Genomic DNA, 21286 nt, shown 5'->3' with positions numbered 1-21286 from the left:
GCGTTTTTTGGGCTCTGTAGAAAAAAATCGGAAAATTGCAATTTAAAAAATTTTTTTTCTACTACGGGGTCTCCCACGGGGATCCCTAGTGGGGGTGATCAAGGATTGGGGTGGACCCCTATAGGAATCACCGAAAATTGTACTTCATAAAGGAACCCTATTGAACAGATCAGATATTAAACACTCAATTCTCCAACTATCAATCAAATCAACCCAAAGAGATGAATTCTTTTTTGATTTTCACCGCGATTCTCCTCATTGGGGTCTCCCCGGTGGTTTTTACCCAGAGCACTACCCCCGAGCCAATTACAGAGGGGTTTACCACTACCACACCCCCCGAGTCAATTACAGAGGGGGGGTTTACCACTACCACGGCCCCCGAACCAATTACAGAGGGGTTTACCACCACAACAACCCCCGATCCAACGAACACATCATCCCCAAACATTTCATCAACATCAATTCCAATGACCCTAGAGGAAAAAATTACCACTATGCATAAAGATTTGAGTCTCATCGATAATATTGTTCAAGAGATTATCAAAATTGAGGACGAGCTCAATATGACATCTTCTCTAAATGAAACTAGTGAGGCTCTTAAAAAACTATCTATCATCTTTTCTGACGTTGAACAAATCAAACAGGCGCTGGAGACCCATGAAATTGCAATGAAAGATTTTAACGATTTTCAAAAGGATATCAAAAATATCGTCAATGAGATTCTCACGCGGGTACCCCACATTGATGGAGAGGCTGTTGGAGATTCCCAGACTCACAACCTCTGGGAGATTCTCGACAAGGAATCCCAGGAGTAGAAAATTTTAAAATTATTAGTTGTTTGTATATTGTGTATAATAAAAAGTATATTTAAAAAAATGACTACCAATGTTACCTATCTTCCTTATAAAACTTCCATTGAATTATTGGGTCAATTTAATATTGGTACATGGCTCCCTAAACACGATGAAACAATTCAATCTATATTGGATCCTACACAACACTATACCAATTTAATGATTCATCACAGTATGGTAATTGCGGTGGGATTTTTTATGAATAAAATTCTAAGAGATAGATTATTTGTCCACAGACTAGTTACCCATGATGCTTCCGGGGTTAGTCCCCCCGAAGCCATCTTATCTAGCGCTTTAGCCAAGGTTCACCTCGACTATGATAACCCCCCAGAGCCCACGACTCAATCTCAAATGAATGAAATGGGTCGAGACCTCTACTCTTTATTACAGTCCATTCACCATAAAAATAATCACCATCACCCTCAACACCAATTGGAACTCATGGTAGATAGAGACTTGGGGGAAGCCATCGTAGATACCCTAGCGGTTCATCTAGTCAAGGCTTCCCCCAAGAATAAAACCGAGTGGTTTAAATGTATAAAACTCAAAGTGTATGAATCAAAGACGCTTCAAGTAAAGATTTTAGTCAAAGGTTTATTCAAACAAATCACCTCACAAGATTTCAATAATCTGGTTGAATATAAAAAAACATTGATTCAACTTTTGGGGACTCCCACACATTGGGACCCCGTGATTATAACACAAGAAAAGTCTCAGTCTCACAGTGTTCATCAGAGTTCTCCTGGAACTTTATCTCCGGGTACACACTCTCCTTCGCAGCCGCCCCAATAGGTTTCGGCTATGGTGCATTTCCACCCCGCGTCACATCCACACCGAGCATTGGTCTCGGTGGAACAATCTTGGACGTAAATCTTTGCAGTCCCGGTGCATGTCTTACATGCGATGGGGTGTGGGCGAATGTTCCAGTCTGGGCTGAACGTCCCCTCGGGAGCGATTCTGCAGTGAGTTCCGCAGGTCTCTTCGGGGCCGGTAGATACACCGTAGTAGCCGGGAGGACACATATCACAGCATTTATCCCCCTTCAGGAACTTATTAAAGGGGCACCCCGGTTGATGTTTCGTAGCACAGCTACTCGTTGTTGGATGAGAGTTGAACAGCATGAGATTGGTCTTATCAGTGGGTCGCCCGTTAAGAGCTCCCAAAAGACCGAGTCCCAGGACGATTTGGAGGATAAGACCAGGAGAAGCCATTTCTTATTTCTTTTTATTCTTTGGAGGTTTTTGTTAGTTTATTTAAGTTCTTTTCTGTTGCTCAAGTGAGGTTAGATTAGTGAATGAATAAAGTCTCTAACGGGTGCTCTCTATATACAGCTCACTATGCTGCGCGCGCATCCCCATATTGGCAAAACAAACACTCCTTCCACTCACACGCCTCTATTTACTATTCATTCATAAGGTCACCCAATGGAATGAATGACATTTTCTTGACTACCAGTATTCAAACTCGAACTCAATGGCACTGGGGCGGTGACAAATCCTTTTTTAACCCAGCCCCTTGACTCCTCATTGGTTAAACTCCAGAAATATCACCGCCCTTAAAATCCCATTGGATAACCCACTAGTCCCACCCACCAGAGTCTCTATATAACAACCCCACTACAATTACGACTTCATTTCATTCAATCCACAACCTCTCCCTAACATGTCCACTCCCGAAGCAGACCCAGATATAATCATCATTGATGATGATGACGATGATGACGAGACCCAAGTCCTGATACCCACTTTGGAGCTTCTCAATATGGAAATTGAAGCCCTTTCCCCCTTGTCTTCCATAAGTTCCATCACCCCACCTTCTTCCCCACCGTGAGTATTATTATCATCCCACCATCAGAGAAACCCCGATTTGATATTCTATAGTTTCATCATTTAAAGATTGAAGAGTGTACATCATTTTAATCAAATGTGATTTAGTACATAGAAAAGACCAATTGATAATCTTGGTAATTTCCAACGCACCTATATCTATACATTGAAGAATAAAAATATTACCCTTTTGTGTTTGACAACCCATAAAGAGACATTGTGAATCGCTATCGGGGGCAATTTGTTTAAGAGAGATATCATCATCAAAGGGGATTAAACTGGTAATCTTGTCCAAAATTGTTTTATCCCGAATCCCCTTACCTCGGATGATTAATTTAGTGAGAATTTTTTGAAGGGCCGTGCGTTGGATAAATATAGGAGTTTGTTTAATGAAGGGATAATTCAAACGATGATAAAATAACCTCAACGATAGATAAATGTTATTTGTTGGTTGATAGGAAAATATTTTACAATATAGAAAAAACTCTTTTCTATCAGAGTCCTCATCTTCTTCTTCGTTTTCATTGATTATTATAATTTTTAGTTCCCTTTGGATATTTTTTTTATTTTGATAAATGTATTTTTTTAACCAAATGTATTTTGCTATTTTCATTTTAGTCGCCCTGGGGAAGGTAGTCTGGCCGAGCTTGCCAACGTTCTTTTCCATTCCGACCCCTCGGAGTTGTCTTCTTCCCCTGGGTCCTCCACCCCTGGGTCGTGCAACCCGAGCCCATCCGCTCCGGGAACCAGCTCCGGGGATGGACTCTCCTATGAGACCATTTTGAGGAAATTCCTCGAGGGGGTTCTCAACAATATTGTCTGTAACGTTTGCCTCCATCTCACAAACAAGTTATACACACTGGGATGTGGTCATGAGCTCTGTGGAGATTGTCTCAAGACTCTCTATAACGAGAGATCATCAGCTGGTGGGACCTCATGCCCCTTTTGTCGGCGCCACATCAACGTCACTCTTGAGATTGGGACCACACCTCCAGGCCCCCTCAAATCTGTCATGGCCTTGGCCAACAAGACATTGAAAGAAATCTTAATTCTAGATCCCCAGTTTCTCCCCTGGATTACACCCTCTGGGGAAGATTTTAATGGAGATGACTTGGGGGAATCTCTTATCCCAGATTCAGCCTTTGGTATAGACCCCCCACCCAATGTACCAGCTCGGGGTAGACGCCCCGGGCCTTTGCCCCAAATGGAAATCATGGAAGAGAGCAGCGATGTAGAAACTCAAACTCTCCCAACCCCACCGCCCAGAACAACCTCATCAGCCACGGGGATAATCTATGAGGATATCTCTTCAGCTGAAGAAGATGAAGATGATGAAGAAACCATTGTAGCACCAGCACAATCTAGCCCCTATGATGATATCTCTTCAGATGAAGATGAAGACGTCCCTGAACCTCCCCCAACCGATATCTCTATAGTTTTGGGTGGTCGTAGGGTTCCCACGGATATTGGATCTAGCGATCGAGTCTTGCGGTCAACTCCATCAGTGACTCCCGTGAGGAGAATAATGGGAGTGATTCTCCAAAGAATTGGAGCAGCGGAAATGAGGCCCTTTGCACCTCCTGCACCACCACCATCTCCCCGGAGATCTGCTCAGAGATGGGCAAATACTCAAATGAACAATAATGTGGCTCACATCTCCAGGCGAACCCAACGAAGGGGAGCAGTTGGAAATGTAACACCCCTGAGACGACCTGCGCCATACCATTCCCCACCCAGATAATAATAAAAATGTAACACACACAAGATTTATTTTTTATACATTTTTTATTGTTGTTGTTGTTTCAAATAAAAGATTTCAAATGAAAACCTGTCCAAAGTACTCTGAGTGGATGATTTACAGGGAGAGATTTAATTAGAGTAAAAGTTTTTACATCTTGGTTAGATCTAAAAAATTCTGAAACAAAATTGGAACCGATATCAATAACGGCTCCAAATTTTAACATTGTCCCGGCTGTAATCCACAAGTACTTTTCATATTTATGAAAACTTTCTCTACGGCGGTCACCGCAAAGAGCTAAAGTACCGGGGGTTAGAGATGAGACAAGTATCACGGTGTGTTTCTGAATGAGTTCTACCTCGGGGAGAAAAATATAAATTTTCCTCATAACATCCTCAAATAAAGCAGAACACATTTTGAATCCATCCGTTTCTGAAATATCTTTAGAGCTAACCAATTGAGCTAACCCCTTGATAATCTCCGCAATGGGAAGATTGGGGATCATTGTAAATGACGTAGTGTCGTGTAAATCAACCAAATTTTTGAGCTCATGAACATAAAAATGCATCAATTGAAAAATTTTGATAATAAAATCATCATAAGTTTCAAACTCTCCACGGAGAGTCATAGTTCGGAAATCTGGTACAATCATTCTACCCCGGGCTACCCTCTGGTTAATCTCCGTGGTGGGAACTGTATTCCAGATATCACCCCAAGTTTCCCAAATCAAGTCATAAACTTCCCGGGTGATATCCCTATTATCATCCTGCCATTTAACCATCTCGGGTCTTCTTAGAAAGGGCTCCTTATAAAACTGTGGAGGGATATTATTTAGGGCATACTGGAATCCATCGATAAATTTATCGATCCCAATTCCACTCTGTCCCACCAAGGACATAAACGTTTCGGCCCCTGTCAGAGGGGATTTAATCAATTGGGGTTTTGTTGAGATCCAATCAGAGGGGTAAGACACGACCCTGGTCCTCCCCATGGTGCGTCTATCGATGTTGTTTGGTCTCTGGGTGATAAAATCTGGGTTAATGTACACCAGGGGGTTACTGGACCCGTAAATTTTTTCATATTCGTCCTCTTGGTATTTATAGAGGAAAAAGGGTCGGCTCAATACTGATTGTTCCATGATTGTTTAATTGATCCAAACATCTATTTACCACCTCTATATAAATAACAAATATCGGTGAAATAGTGTTTTGTATATCAACACATAGAACCTCCGAGAAGGTATACCCCACCATGAAGTTAGCCCCCCGAAAAGAGTTGTGGGTGGTTACCACTCGGAGTTTTCCACCAATGGAGTGATAGTGGGTGGTTACCACTTTGAGTTTTCCCTATAATAATCAACCTCGGGAAATTTATACGATAAAAATCATTTCTTCTTTGACTCTTCACAACCTCCAGACTTTGAATTACTACTCAAAAAAAAAAGGTATGTAAAGAAAATCATAGGGAGAAAAAAATTAAAAAAGAAATTTAAACAAAATCATTAAATATATTTTTCTCCTTTCTCTAGAAAATGGATTCCTTGGCATTGATGGAAGCAGGTATCCCTCAGGAGTTGTGGGCCCATTTGGGGCATGCCACTGTGGTGATTATCCCCGAAGATGATGAGGATTACACCACACCACCAACTACCCCAACAACACAAAGACGGGCTCCCTCACCGATGTTATCGGTATCATCATTCCAATGCACCAACAACGAGAGGCAATCATCATCATCGAGACAAAAGATGAATTGTTGCTGCTGACATCTTCCCTTGTTTGGGAATGATAAAAAAACTTTGGGATTGAAAGTGGGGAGGAATGTGTGTATATATTTGTTGTTCTTTTTTTTAAAAATGAAATAAAAAACCATGAAAATATCTCAATCTTTCCATCTTCTTTATTATACCCAGTAAAAAGAATGGGGATTCTTCAACACAAATTCAATTTTGTGAGAGATTTTTTACATTTTTCTCTTGTTGAACAAAAAATAAAATAAATTTTTAACTTGGAAAGAAAAATCTTAAAAGACCTCTCCTTCAAGATATGCCCCGAGGATTATCTTTGGATTCATCTATCGGTGGGGTGAAACGGTCTTATCTTACCCGAGGAAAAATAAACCGATATCCAGATACGGAGTCTCTTCTACCCCCTAATCCCCGAGAACCTATCTCCATAATTAATCCTAGGATGTTGGCTATTTTACTATTATTCGAATGGTTTTTTCTTAATAATAATAATAAGAAAATAAAGAAATCTGTTCGATTCGAACCCATGGTTCGAGTACATGTTTTACCTCACTATATGACCGAGATGAGGATTTCTCCGTGGGAGAAAATCGGTAGAGATAGAGATAGATTTCAGAAAAGAATTTTATATTTTGAAGGACGCTTTGGTAGACAATTGTTGAATAATTTGTATGTGAAAAGAAATGAAATGAAATAAAAATTATGGAAAAAAAAATCATAGTTTCCCCACCTCTGTTCTCTCATTAAGGTTTTCTTCAATTTTTTTTTACCTATGTATTGAAATGGAACTAACATTTGTAGTTGTCTCTTTGAGTTAGAAAAAAAATTAAAAATCAAAAAAAAAATTATTATTCTCACTCTTTGAGTTGAAAGTCTCAAGGTGTATATACTTGTAGTTTTCTTCCCCATGATTTCCCCCAAAGATCTAGTAACCATTTTGCAGTTTTATTCACCATGTTTTCCCCCATTTTCAAAAACGGTCAAATTACCACTTGGTTTTTTCCCCATCCATTGATTGAGTTAAAAACTCTTTTCAAGTGAGCACTTTTGGTAATTTCCCCTCAGAGTTAAAAAAATTATTACAAAGTTTTGAGCTTTCCTCATTGAGGCTATCCTCAGATGAGTTTTCCCCCCTAACCATTCCCAAGTATCCCCTTGGAGATTAAAAGATAGGAAACCATATTAAATTTCAAAATCAATTTTATTTATTCATTTTTCAACACAAACACATTATTACACTCTAGCCCTTTCATAGGGACTTAGTTGTTATTGGCTGCAGCGAGCTGGTCCCTCAAAGAGCTGACAAGTCGTTCTTTATTCTCCATCTCCCTCATGAGGACAGAATCCATGGCATTGGACCAATCCTGCTTCAGTTCCTCCATCTTGTTGTTGTAAAAGATGGTGAGATTCTCACACCCGGAGCAAGGTGGAGGGGGAGCTGGGCGAGTAGGAACTCCGGTGGCAATCTCGGTGTATCTCTCAGCAATCATCGTCATATCATCCTTGGCCCACTTGGCATTCAGGATCTCATTCCTGAGCTTCTCATCAGCCATATCCTTAGCATTCTCCTCTCTCCAAATATTTCTCTCTTCCTCAACACTCAATGGGGAATCGTAAGCGGCTGAGGTACAAGGGCCGCAAGACACATAGGGCTCTCTACGAGAGAGCATCTGGTTGCGATAAGCCAGAAACTCTTCATGTCCGGGGTGATTCTCGGAGATGGTCAAAAGAGAAGTCAACTGAGTAGAGAAAGACATTTTTGATAAATTGATTGGGTGTGGTTGAGTTTTCTTGAGGTTTGATATTAGTCTCAGGAGAGGAGTTCAGTTGCTGAGTTCTCTGAGGAGTTCAGTTGCTTGATGACCTGTTAGAAGAAAATACCCTTGCTTAAATGGGACAAATCTCTCTGGGTTGTCACCACCCAGTAGCTCCTCATTGGATCTCCCTATGATGTCCTTCCCATTTTGTCACATAAGAAAGGACAACCTCCGAGGTTTACAATCACCAACGATCAGCAAAACCAACCAAAACCATGTCTTTCAATTTGAGCTGCGCACCTCGTGATGTCTACGGGCCCAAAGGCACCGTTCAGACTATCAAAGATGTAAGATTTTTAATGACGGTGTCCGGTTTGATCGGCAGCGGTAAATCTTCCGTGGCCAAAGTCTGTAGCGAGACCTTTGGGATGGCCCATTTGGATCTCTCCAAGATATACAAGGGAGCGATTCTCCTCTATCAGAGGAGCGCCCAGAGGGATTGGAATTTCGGCATGGAGTTTGTCAGGATGGAAAAATTTGTCGAGGATGCCATCGGTGCAATTGATGGGTTTTCACCTGAGGAGTTGAGCGGTTGGGCATTGAGACTCTCCGCGGAAAATCTCTTTAGGAATCTCAACGTGAGAGAACTGGTGATCAATTACGCTAAAGAGTTTGTGAAAAGACACCCGAGAGTGATCGTCGAGGGGAGAAACGCCGAGAATTATTTTCCAGAGGCCGATTTGAAGGTCTGTTGCGCGGCCCCCTTTTCCATTAGAGCCGGTAGGATTTTCACAACTCTATCTAAAACCGAACGGGAGACCCTCGGGGGCTGTCTCGCCCTGGAGAAGGTTTTGGTGGATTACGAAGGGGAGGGATTCGAGGTTCCCACATCTTTTTGGATTCAATCACAAATGAAAAACGGCATTGTTTTTTCCACCGATAGCATATACCCCAGAGAATTTATCGGGATGTCGTCACCCTATTGGATACCTTTGGGGTTCTAACCCCAGGGGATTATTGATTTTGAATGAAAAATAAAAATATAAAAAAAAAAAAATATTGTTTGGTTGTTGTTGTTTATGGGGGAGGGATTAAGGTTGATCCACTGAATAAAAACACAAGGAGACTCTACTTAGAGACACACACGAGGGGAAGATGTTGATCTTGATAGTGGTGGTTGTTGCCGCTCTTTTTGTTGATACCGGTGATTCATATGCCTTTTTAAAATCGAGCGATGAATGCATTTGTGATAGAAGCCGATCCATTTCAAACCCCGATATATTTAAAATGAGAGTCTACGTTTTGAAAAAGACTCGGGGGGTAATTTGTAACCAGACCGACCCCGGGTGGGCCGTTTCTTGTAAATTCCCCCTAGATGTTTATCGGTGCGAATGCATCGAAAGTTATCCCATCACCAAAGTTTGCGATTGGGACGGACCCCCGAGGAAATACGGTCCTGTACACGAAACCATCATCCAAGGAACCGGGGAGACTTTCACCCACGGGGACCCCCCCAATAATAACCTCTTGGTTCAAATTTACAGATCTACCCCTTGGAAAGAATGGATCATCGAGGCCACTCGACCAAAGGGATGCACGGGACCCCTTCGGACGGTGATCACTCCCAAAGAATATGACCACCGCCGAGGACTTTATCAACGATTTGAGAACCGACCATGATAAATCCTGTCATTATCACCACGGGGTTATTCGGGATATCGTGATTGCGTCCTACGTGTCAAGTAAATTAGAGACCGATAATGTCAATGTGTTTAGAATGGATTTCAATCTCTTGAAAGATCCCATCGATGGGTCAAAATAAAAGATTTCTTTCATATAATAATTTGTTATTGTTTGTTTGTTTGAACGGCGGGGTTAACCGGAGAGGGGGTAGTTAAAAAAAAAGAGCAAAAGGAGAAAAATTCATCTTCATCATCATGTTAACCTATTTGATGATCGTCCTCCTCTATTCTTCTATCGAGGCAGTCCTCTGCGGAGAGACTCGGGCAGAGATTACCCCCGAGGAATTAACCCAAAGGGCTATAAAGATTGGGGTAATTTTATTTATCATCTTTGCGCTGGGCGTTTGTGGATATTTCTTTAAATGTGTATACGGATATAAAAAATCTTTGGAAAACCCTCCTATAATAAAAATAATTTGAAAAGTAGTAATTTTTTTTCCATGTTTTTTATTTATTCATTCAAACAACAACATCATCAACAACAACATTTCCGTTCGTTGGTTTTTTATAGACTCCTCCGAAAGCGATCAAAACATCCATGAATTCATCCAACATTTCCCATTTGGTTTTGTCCGTCGTGTGGATCACCATCACCGTCTTCGACTCGGGGCGGTGGGCCACGCCGGACCCTACCGCGCCATCCCACCAAACCCTTCGATAATCTCGAGTAATTTTTCAATCTGTTCCCCCACAGACATTCCAGTGGTATCAAAAATCATAGTGTTTTCTTGGTAATTGGGGTGTCCAGGGAGATACTCCCCGGGGATATCCCAATAATGGGTGTAATCATTTTCTTTCACCCTTTTGTCATCGTTCCTAATTTCTCTCTGAAATCTAGGTTGGTACCCTCCCTCATCAATTTTGGCTTTGTACCGGAGAAACCTGGTGTTGAAGTCGGCGGTGATAAAAATCTTTAGGTCCGCCTCGGGATATGCCGCCGCTAGATGCCTTCCACTGAGTATCAATGGGGCATCTTGGTTAAAGTATTTATCCCTATTTAAAACCAACTGATCCCTCAAATAACCATAATCCCCCGTGGCAATACACTCGGCCTTATCTTCGGGGTATAAGGTTTTGAGTTTAGAGTGGTCTATCCCCTCGATAAATTCTTCCGTGGCTCTTTCAGCAGAATCTGGGCCGTTGGTCCAACAATCGAAGGTATTGATATACCCCAGGGCCTTGTACATCAACCCATAATCCAAGAATTTGAGCTCACAAATCTCTTTCAAGATATACCCGAGGTATTTTCTACCTCCACAGAAATGCCCATCGAAGATTATTTTGAACCCCCTTTTCAATGGGATTTTATATGGCCCTTGTTGAATAGACATCTTGATATTGTTTAAACTTTGAAGATGATGATCTTCTTTTATAATAAAATCTACATCCAATCAAATTATAGAGGGTGGTGACATTTTCCCTCAAGTCAACGCCCCAAGGTGTGGTCTTCTTGACTTGGTATAAAAAAGTTATCCAACATCTTGTATAATCAAAATTCAACATCACCGATTATGAGTACCGCCCAGAACCCCCAACGGGGAGACCCAATAACGATTCAAAGTCTTTTGAAGAAAATGGCTGGGTTTCGACCAACCCCTGGATTCAAGGTTGCCATCGAAGGTCCACCTAAAAGCGGTAAACACATATTGGGACTCGGTGGGAAATATCTCACCGGGGTTGAGTATTTTCAACCAAGGACCACCATGAGTGCCGCTATGGGGTTTCTCTATAGGAAACAATCTCACCAAGTGGAGGGGTTGGAGATGATCCTCAATTATTGTCTCACTGAGACAAATTTGACCGAATGGTCAGCTAATCCTTCTATTTTGACCCCACGATGTGAATATGATGTGGTTCAACTACAACGATTCTTTAACGTCCAGAATCAACAAGATCGAATCCAAGAAGCTTACTTGACACGATGTGGAAATGGCGGTGGGGGGATTGTGGTTGTTCATCCAACGTCTAGCATTTGGAATGAGGCCAATCTGAGAATCTCATGTAGGGCGACCCGGGAAGTGCGCACCTTGAGATACCTCAATGCCCTGAGAGGAGTTCGGAATATTTTGAGAGTTGATTTCAAGGAAATTCCTGGGATCTTGAAAGATCGGGATGATAAAGAGGGGGTTGATCACACCGGTGAAGATGAAGATAGTGTTGGGAATGGAAACCCCAGATTTGTGATTGATACTACGAATCTCACTAAAGCACAGGCGATTGATCAGTTTATGGATATCCTCATCGCTTCTGGTGGAGTCTATAAACCCACTCAAAGTGAAATTGAAGCTATATGCCCTGAATTGATTCCTTGAAATATTGGTGAAAAATGAAATAAAAAAATTGTGACACGATATTTTGTTTGTTCTCAATTTTTATTTCAGTCATTTTAAATAACAACATATATGTAATGCTCAATTGGAGATTCCAGTGAAAATATCACGTTGGTGAAATCCTCGTAGGCTCTATCCAGGTCATCATTGATTATCACAGCGTCAAAGAGTTGAGTGTCCGCTATGAAAAAAAAAGAAATTTTATAAATTTTTATTATTTTATTTATATTTAAACATTACGGTGGGAAAAAAAATTACCATTCATGTCAATTTTTGCAGCGTGGAGGCGTTTTTGAAGACTTTCTTCGGTCTCGGTTTTCCTATTTCTTAACCTAGTTTCCTAAGAAAATCAAAAATTTTAAAAATTATGAAATGTGGCTATATTAGGGAAATAAAAATTCTTGAGTTAAAATTCTTACCAAAATATCTAGAGAGGGAGGTTGAATTGAAATATAGATTGGGTCCAGATTGGTTTTTTTTATATTTAAGACTCCTTGGATATCAATATCCAATATACAAATGAGATTCTTGGATTGGACGTCTTGAATTGATGTTTTACTTGTTCCATACATATTACCAGAAAATTCTGTATATTCAATAAAATCTCCTTGGTTGATTCCCCATTCCATTATTTCTCGAGTGATAAAGTGATAATCTAGGGAGAAAATGATAGAAATTATTATTATGATTTTAATAATTTGTTGGGTTGGTTTCACAATTTACTCTGCACCACTTCCAAAATTGAAAACCAAACGCTTAGCTAAATTACTCCGAGGAGAAAAAGTCAAATTACCTTTTCCATTTTCTTCACCGAAACGAGGAGTTCTAGTGGTATCTAATGGGGAAAAAGGAATGGTTTATTGATATATTGGATTTCCCCTTTTTTTCTTCAAAATCTTTGGGGAAAAATACTCACGGGAGACACTAAATCCAAATATCCCCTCATAATCTTTCATGAGTTTTTTCACAAGTGTGCTTTTTCCAGCCCCGGATGGTCCACAAAGTACAATGGGTCTAGGTCCAGCCATATTTTTTTTTTTGAATATCCATATCTGAATTCTACCCAATTAGAACCACAAAAGTCAACTTTAATCAAGTTTTATTTCATCATTTTCTATTGGGATTTCTTGGGTTGATCATGAAACCTATCAGAATATTAAACAACAATAACAATAATAAATAAAACACAATCATGAGTCAGGTCGGAGAATACAACATGTCTTTGGGTGGTGGAATTAGTATATTGGGTATGATTGGATTGGTGTTGTTATTTATTGAATATTTTGTGCGGTGGATGAATTGGTGTAAGACTCCACAATCTACCACTAACAATTCCGATCCAAAAATAATTATTATACACTGTTCTAACCAAGAGTGTAATCAAACCCTTGATCCTCCTCCATATCAAAATTCATCTTAGGTCATAATTTGTAAAATATTGAGGTCGAGAAGAGAATGGTATACATCAATCGAACTTCAAAATGAAGATTATTTTATCCTTGATGTTTCTCGCAGTTCTCTCCCTTGGGGAGTCCTCACAGGAGATTGCCGAAGGATCCAATGTAACTCTCCCATGTGGAGTTGGTGCCAATAATAAAGAAATTGATTGGTTTTTTAAAGGAAAGGGGGTTGTTAATCCCAGGAAATTTGGAATTGTTCAAGATGGAGTTTTTTACATCGATTCCTTATCCAAATTTGTTGTTCAGTTAGAAAATGATAACAAGAGCATTACTCTGATGAATGTATCGATGGAAAATAATGGTGTATACACTTGTGAAGAAAATACAACATCAACTCAGACCACCGAGGTGAAAATCGGACACACACCCAAATTTATTACGGAGACGGGAGGATTGACCTTGTATTATATGGTGAAAATCCCCTTTTTTTATGGTGGACTTTTGACCGACATTTTGATTTTGGTGTTGATTATGGTCGGAGTACTCATTGGAGGATTTGTTTTGGGACTCTGGGTTTGGGAACTTTATGATTGTTATAGAAACCGAAAAATGAATCTTAAAGACTTGGAAAAACAACCTCTCATCACCAATCCTACCGATGAGCCTGAACCAAAATCCTACCATGGCTGTTAATCATTTGGGGACAATTTTTTTGATTTTATGTTGTTGCCCAATTGTTATTGGGATTTGGGTCGATATCCATTTGAAATGTAACATTGAAAGAATGGACCAAGTGAGAAAAATCTCTTATTCAACCCTTTTGGATGGGAACTATTATGGGAATCTATCATTGGGAGAATGTATCGGTGGAGATTATGTGGTTCCTGGGTATTTTACCAAATGTTCCGTGAGTGAAAATGGTGACCTTCATATTCCAGATCTCAATCAGGAATGGTCCGGCCTTTATGAATGTCAAGTTCATTACAAAGATGGTCGATTTGTGTCACATGTGACTCGATTTGATATCGGAGATTATACACTCATCGATGAGGCTTTGAGCGTGGTTGGAATTATAATTATACTTGGAATATTGACTATATTTGGTTATTTAATTGCGGGTCTGAGGTCAATGTACCAAGGACATAATAGATATAGAAGACATTGTGATTGTGAAATGTAATAAAAATTTTTATTGAAAAAATCTTCTTGTCCATCTATAATTCCACAATAATCCAAATATCACAACCATTACAGTCATTGAAAGATAACAATCAATCATCCATTCGGGGACTCCCTCGGGGCGTCGCATGGTGGGTTTGGGTTTGAGGGGTTTCCACGGCATCAACCCCGGTGGAAGTTTAATCAATGGGCGATTTCCATTGGGGTGAACCTGAGGGGAGCAAATAAGGGGTTATTACTTGGAAATTGGAAAATACAACAAACAAAACTAATGGGAATTATACCTTACCTTGTGTGGTAAGCGAAGATAAAAAGGTTGATTCTCGAAAAGAGTAGCTCCATTTGTATCTATTGCAGAACAACAATAATATCTATCAAAATCCTCCATTTTCAAATCCCTAAGTTCAATAGAAAAATTTCCAGAACCTATGGGGAACTCCCTTCCATGGATATTCGATCGAAATTGTTTTATTGGAACGTGGTCCGTGGTATACTTAATCAATACATTGAAAGGTCCTACTGGTGTATAACTTCGATCCCACACAATCGCATAAATATTTTCCCTATGAGTACTTGGACAGAAAAGGGTAACGTTATCACCAACGTGTTTCTCTACACTGACCCCATAGGGGCGCTCTTTATAGGAAGAGTATGGCTCGGAAAGGGAGTGGGTGATCCCCACCAGGACACCGAGTAGCAGTAATGTTAACATGATGATGATTGAAGAGTTTGGTGGGGAGTTTGAATTATATAGATAATATAGAACCAATGAGATTAGAGTGGGAGGTGACATTTACTAGTGAGCTCCAATGAGATATTAGTGGGTGGCGACATTTATTACAAATATAACTATAAAGGATTCATTGGTTTTTACCTAGGATCACACAATTGGAAAAATGTTTGGGGCTATATTCTTTGTGGCCTTTCTGGTGGGGGGAGGGGCAGTGGTGGATATGGAATTTAGTACCACCATTGACCTCCAATGTACGAATAAAACATCAATATCAACGGATGGTAAAGTCGAAGGGTATAAAAACACAATTACGAACAAAATTGTGTTTCAATATAATGGTGGGTTTAGACCTGCTGTAAATCTTCATTCTGATTATCCCGTAACCCGATGGACATCTGTTGGGGGGGGATACCCTGAAATAACAAAGGGAAATTTACGCTTCCAGATCAACAACCCAACAATTGAAGACCAAGGGATTTACAGATTTCAGGAACAATACACTAACCCCCCAAAATTTTTTGTTCTGTGAATCTAAAATATGGTAAGTTGTGTTGGTTTTTTTTTTAATAATTAATTTTATTGATGAAAAATTCTTCTAATCACTCTCCTTATTTTAGTCCCAGAGGTAACCACCATGAACGCCACCCAAGGAACTGACATCGTTCTCCCATGTGTGACCTTCTCAACCGGAACACGAGTCCCTAAGAATATTACCTGGGGTAAAGATAATCAAACAAGTGACATTTATCATTCGGGTGTGGTCCCACCCAGAATAACATTATCTGACTCTACAAATAATAATAATCTTTCGATCACCTTGAAGAGTCTGGTCCCAGGAGACACCGGGGAGATATACCTGCCGATATTTTGTTGACGGAGAGATGCCAATGAAGCAGGCCAGGAATATATCGGATCCATTGTAGAACTCACCGTTGGAGAAATTACCAAGACCGGTACCTTTGTCCCACTTCCCAAACAACCCCCAAAGGATAACCTGGGATGGATCTACCTCGGGATGGGACTCGGTGGAGCCATTTTATTAATCGTTGTCATGTGTTTGGTTGGATTTTGTTGTTGTAAAAAATCTCGTAAAATTTCTAGTGACAAAATCATGGAAGAAACAGTAATTTTTATCGAAGAGTAAACTTACTAAATTGAAATATATCGTCTTATATTAAGAATATATCAAAATGGTTTTCTTTGTAAGAATATTTTGTCTTTGTATCCTATTTAAAATGGCTTATTTTACACCAATCAAATTTCATTGTATTGTGCCCGATGATAATAAAGAAGATATCATCTATACATCTTGGTGTGTTGAAGGGAGTGAAAATCGAACCTTGGGAATTTATCACAATAAAACATTTACAGCATTACATTCATTTCAATCCAAGTTTATTCGTTTTTCAAATAACATTCTTACAATTACACCAGGAGATGAAAGAGATGTTGGAATTTATCAATGTCACGGAATACACAATGAAAGTTTTTGGGTATATCAAAAAGTGATCGATCTTCCACAACCGCCCGTAAATTGGGTCCAACCACTATTTTTTGTGGTTTGTTTCCTTCTTCTTTTGGGTGGATTATTTCTCCGATGGAGAATCAGGAAGGTTAGACTTGATGTTACCGATGAAGAGCTTTTGATGATTTTATCCTCGGATAGCGATAGCGACGAAGAAGAAATTGAATTTTTAAAACACAAAAATTCATGATTTGATTTTTTTATTCAATAAAAATATTACATGATTACAATGACTGTTGTGTGATCATTTGGTTAGAGACTTGTGGTGGGTATTTCATTGATGTAAATCGTGGTGGCATCTTTTTCTTTGGTATCAATAACCACTTTCTCCTCTTCTTTTTCCTCCACCACTTTCTCCTCTTCTTTTTCCTCCACCACTTTCTCCTCTTCTTTTTCCTCCACCACTTTCTCCTCTTCTTTTTCCTCCACCACTTTCTCCTCTTCTTTTTCCTCCACCACTTTCTCCGCGACATCTTTATCTTTTTTTTCCTCCGCGGCATCTTTTTCCTTCTTTTCTTTCTTCTCCTTCTCTTAATTTCTTTCTCCGCGGCATCTTTTTCCTTCTTTTCTTTCTTCTCCTTCTCTTTAATTTCTTTCTCCGCGGCATCTTTTTCCTTCTTTTCTTTCTTCTCCTTCTCTTTAATTTCTTTCTCCGCGGCATCTTTTTCTTCTTTTCTTTCTTCTCCTTCTCTTTAATTTCTTTCTCCGCGGCATCTTTTTCCTTCTTTTCTTTCTTCTCCTTCTCTTTAATTTCTTTCTCCGCGGCATCTTTTTCCTTCTTTTCTTTCTTCTCCTTCTCTTTAATTTCTTTCTCCGCGGCATCTTTTTCCTTCTTTTCTTTCTTCTCCTTCTCTTTAATTTCTTTCTCCGCGGCATCTTTTTCCTCTTTCGGAATACCCCCCATCTCTAAATCCCCCCTTTCTAGATCCATCTCTGATGTAGATTTCCTCCCACAAAACCCAAGAGTCTAGTTATCATTGATGGTTCTTCAATGGGACCATCACCTAGTCCATCCGGTTCTGATATCAAAGTCATTTCCAACTCAATTTCTTCTTTGGGTTGAATATTTTTCCTCCGTCTTCGAATCACTTTGATTATACAATAAATGCCGATACCCACAGACATTATAAAAAAGGTTATTAATCCAATTGCCAATTGACCATTTAATTCATTATCATAGTCTTTGGAATTTGAAATTTGCGATGTTACTTCTAATTTAATTCCACCACTCACTTCAGTATTTGTATTTGTGGTCCCCGTGCATGTATAAATTCCACGGTTTGAAAAATCAATATCTAACAAATAAATGTCCAATTGGTTGTCGGATAATTTGAGTTTGGGAAATTGACGCTGGTAAAATATGTTATTAGGATTTGTGTTATAATCATTAGGTGTTTTTGAATTGTAAAACTCAATTTCATTCCCACTACCAGTATTGTTTTTAAAAGTACATGTAAATTTTTGAATGGTGTCACTCGAATCATCCAACTTCCAACTCAATTGAGTAGATGCACTTCCTGTAGTTTCAGTTCGGACCGAAATCATCCGTTCTCCCTCCACAGAGCCCACCAAGAAGAAAAAGCATATCCCAGCGATGTTCATTTTGGAGGGGGTTTGAGAAGAGGTTTGATGATATGATTTAGTCACTTGTGGAGATCTCTAAATTAGAGACAAATCTCGTCGGAACAAAAGGAACGCCCCCGAGGAGTTCCTTCAGGATTTCTCCTTGTTGAGAGATGTTGATTTGAGTGTTATCAAATTCATATCCTTCGACGTGGGGAACCACTAGGCCGTTTCTCCTCAATAATTGCTCCATTTTATTAACCTCATCCATTTTGCTAAAATAAACAAATAGGGTCTCGAGACGATCCGATCTAAAAACTACCCCCTTGGATTTCAATTCCGTGACATATCGGTTGATTCGGGCATCCACGGTAGCCCTGCACGAGATTCTCACATCGGCGTTATTCCACCAGGTAGACTCGAGGTGAGTGACCACGATACCTCCTCCGTCCAAGGAATGCTCACGGAGATATTCCAATTGGAGTTGATCTCGGCGATTTTTCACCGCTTCATATTGTGGTATTTCCAAAATATCACGGTCATAATCTTTGTTTTTCAAAATACCACTTTCAAAATGTTGAAAATTTACCAACCCTTCAATGATAGGGAATCCAAAATCATTCTTGTCCCCCGTGGGTGATGTTTACAAAACCCATTCAAGTAGCCGACCACATAGGGAACCCTGTGTTGGTCCTCCATGTATTTCAACCCGTAAATTTCTCTACAAGCTAAAGCCACGCTATGTTTTCCACTTTTAGGCGGACCTTCAATCGCGATCCTCATGATGATGATAAAGAAATTATTTGGTGGTTTATTAGTTCTTGGTTTTATCAACGGAGTCGATATGTTGTTTACCAGGGTAAGGAGGATTTCTTTTTTTGGTAATTAATTCAACCCCCCCCTCCCTTATAACCATTTTATTTTTCTCCAATCATAGAACAAAGCCCCTATTCTGAATTGCCCAGGGGATGGCATTTTATCACGGCTTTTAAATAAATTTCTTCACGAGATTCACAAGAATGAAATCACCAAAGAGAATAAATTTTCATATTCAATTTCAATTGAGTCATGAAAAAATTCAAACTCTCAAGGGAGTATCAACGGATGAATATTTGGTAGATTTATTCAATGGAGTAAAATTCACGGTAGAGAAAATCACCGAGGAAGACTCTTATAAAGTTGAAGACGGTGGCGAACCGTCTCATTTGAAGCTTATTATTCAGGTAAGATAAAAATGATGGACGAGGGGTGAGGAGATATGAAGAAAATAAAATTACAATAATTTCTTTCTTTTTTTTTTTTTTAGGTTGGAGTTTTGGTATTGATCTTTTTTATAATTTTAACCCTGGAAATTAAAACTACAATATCAGCTCGGGAACAATTCCGGAGAGTTTTAATTTTGAGTTTTTTATTAGTATTATTTGGAATTGGATTTATCTCTACAAGGTAAATTAAAAAAAAAAACATTATTTTATTCAGAAACGAAAATTTTGAATTTACTAAATTTTTTATTTGGGTAAAAAAATAGATGGCGTTTGCTGAACATCAAAATAACATTGTGAAAATCGGGGCGATTACACCAAAATGTTTGGGTTTGAAGAAATAACTTGGATGGATAATATAAAGGGTAAGTTTGAGTTTACAAAAAGTAGATTTTCTCATGATTATGTGACCTGACCTTTTATTCAATCTCCATAGAATGGGCCCGAGGAACTTTTACTCTCAGAGATGATCCATGTAAGAAATATCAAGAAGTTTTAATCATCAATCCAATCCCTACTAGTCCCACCAACAAAAGCCATCTCAATGACTTTTACCACATTTTTTACCGAACCATTAAAACACATCGGTGGAGCCATCGGTGAATTTCTCCGAGCTCTCTTCAAAGATTTACCCGTAACATTACAACTCCCTATTTTAATTTTATTGGGAATCGTTATAGTTACATCTACCAATCAATCTATCCATGGAATTTTTAGATATGGATTATTTGGACCCATAACCAATAGTCAACCTCAACCTCCTAAGGAAAAACGGCTCGCTATTAAAAGTAGACCAAAAAGAGAAGAAGAAAATCTACATCCGATTCCGAAGAAGAGACTTATATCCCCCCTCTACCAATTGAAAATATCAACCAAAATAACGATGGAGAGACTCCCGAAAAGGACAAATAATAATGAAAGAGATTGTTTATTGTTGCGAATAAATCATTTGGAAAATGAGCTTCAACAAGAAAGACAAATCAAAGAAAAATACATACAAGCATATATGGATTTGAAAAAGAAATGGGAATTAACCCCTTTGCAATCAATGGATAGAGGATTATCTATTGTTAATATCGATGAAGAAATTTGTTGGGATAAAGTGATCAAAACTCTACCCCAAAATCATTTAGTTTCTTATACAAACTTAGGATTTGAAAATTGAAATAAAAATGAATACAACAACAATTTTTGTCTCTGTGATTTTTAAAACAAGAGGTTGGGTGATGTTGGTGGTGGGTCTTGGGGTTCGGCGCCCCCGGTAATTTCCCTGGGGAAAAATCCCAAGGGTGGTAATTTTTGGAAGATGATTTCCTTGTGATAAATGTAATGGGCGCTTGGGATGGTATCATCTCCGATCACAGATAGGCGTTGGTTATTGGCCCATTTCATATATCCAATATCTTGGGTGACGTCGTAGTCAGACTCGTGTTCGACATCGCTGGGTGGATCTCCCCGTTGTCTCTTTTCTTCTTTGTAAATTTTGCGAGTATTCATCCGAGCCTCCCAGGTCTTTCTGTATCTCAATCTATGGGGATGCAACTCTTGGTTTTTCAGCTCCCATTGGCTCCCCAAATAGGTTCTCCAACCCTGTTGCCCCCCTTCTCTCACCGTTTTGATAAACTCAAAA

At 39.4% G+C, this 21286-nt stretch overlaps 2 protein-coding genes across 2 annotated transcripts; both read right to left on the bottom strand.

Moving 5' to 3' along the window:
* Positions 1–10293: 10293 nt before the first annotated feature.
* Positions 10294–10995, bottom strand: LOC133976939 (cytidylate kinase-like). The gene has a single exon (XM_062415076.1). The coding sequence runs from the start codon at positions 10993–10995 to the stop codon at positions 10294–10296; it is 702 nt and encodes a 233-aa protein (XP_062271060.1).
* Positions 10996–12050: 1055 nt separating this feature from the next.
* Positions 12051–13022, bottom strand: LOC133976938 (guanylate kinase-like). Its single transcript, XM_062415075.1, has 5 exons — positions 12911–13022; positions 12788–12829; positions 12414–12649; positions 12253–12334; positions 12051–12175 (listed from the first exon to the last, which is right to left on the bottom strand). Exons 1-5 carry the CDS (start codon positions 13020–13022, stop codon positions 12051–12053), a joined length of 597 nt encoding a protein of 198 aa, XP_062271059.1.
* Between the last annotated feature and the right edge of the window lie 8264 nt (positions 13023–21286).

The sequence above is a fragment of the Scomber scombrus genome, unplaced genomic scaffold (assembly GCF_963691925.1).
Source record: "Scomber scombrus unplaced genomic scaffold, fScoSco1.1 SCAFFOLD_76, whole genome shotgun sequence".
In the NCBI taxonomy this organism is placed as follows: domain Eukaryota; kingdom Metazoa; phylum Chordata; class Actinopteri; order Scombriformes; family Scombridae; genus Scomber; species Scomber scombrus.
The sequence above is the reverse complement of the archived record's forward strand: the minus strand, read 5'-3'. Positions and strand labels throughout refer to the sequence as shown.

Excerpts from the sequence above, each read along its gene's own strand:
- LOC133976939 (XM_062415076.1), bottom strand. The coding sequence starts at position 10,995 with ATGTCTATTCAACAAGGGCCATATAAAATCCCATTGAAAAGGGGGTTC.
- LOC133976938 (XM_062415075.1), bottom strand. The coding sequence starts at position 13,022 with ATGGCTGGACCTAGACCCATTGTACTTTGTGGACCATCCGGGGCTGGA. Across the intron at positions 12,650-12,787 it reads CGGTGAAGAAAATGGAAAAG|ATTATCACTTTATCACTCGA; the intron begins GTAATTTGACTT and ends TTTTCTCCCTAG. Across the intron at positions 12,176-12,252 it reads TGCAAAAATTGACATGAATG|CGGACACTCAACTCTTTGAC; the intron begins GTAATTTTTTTT and ends TTTTTTTCATAG.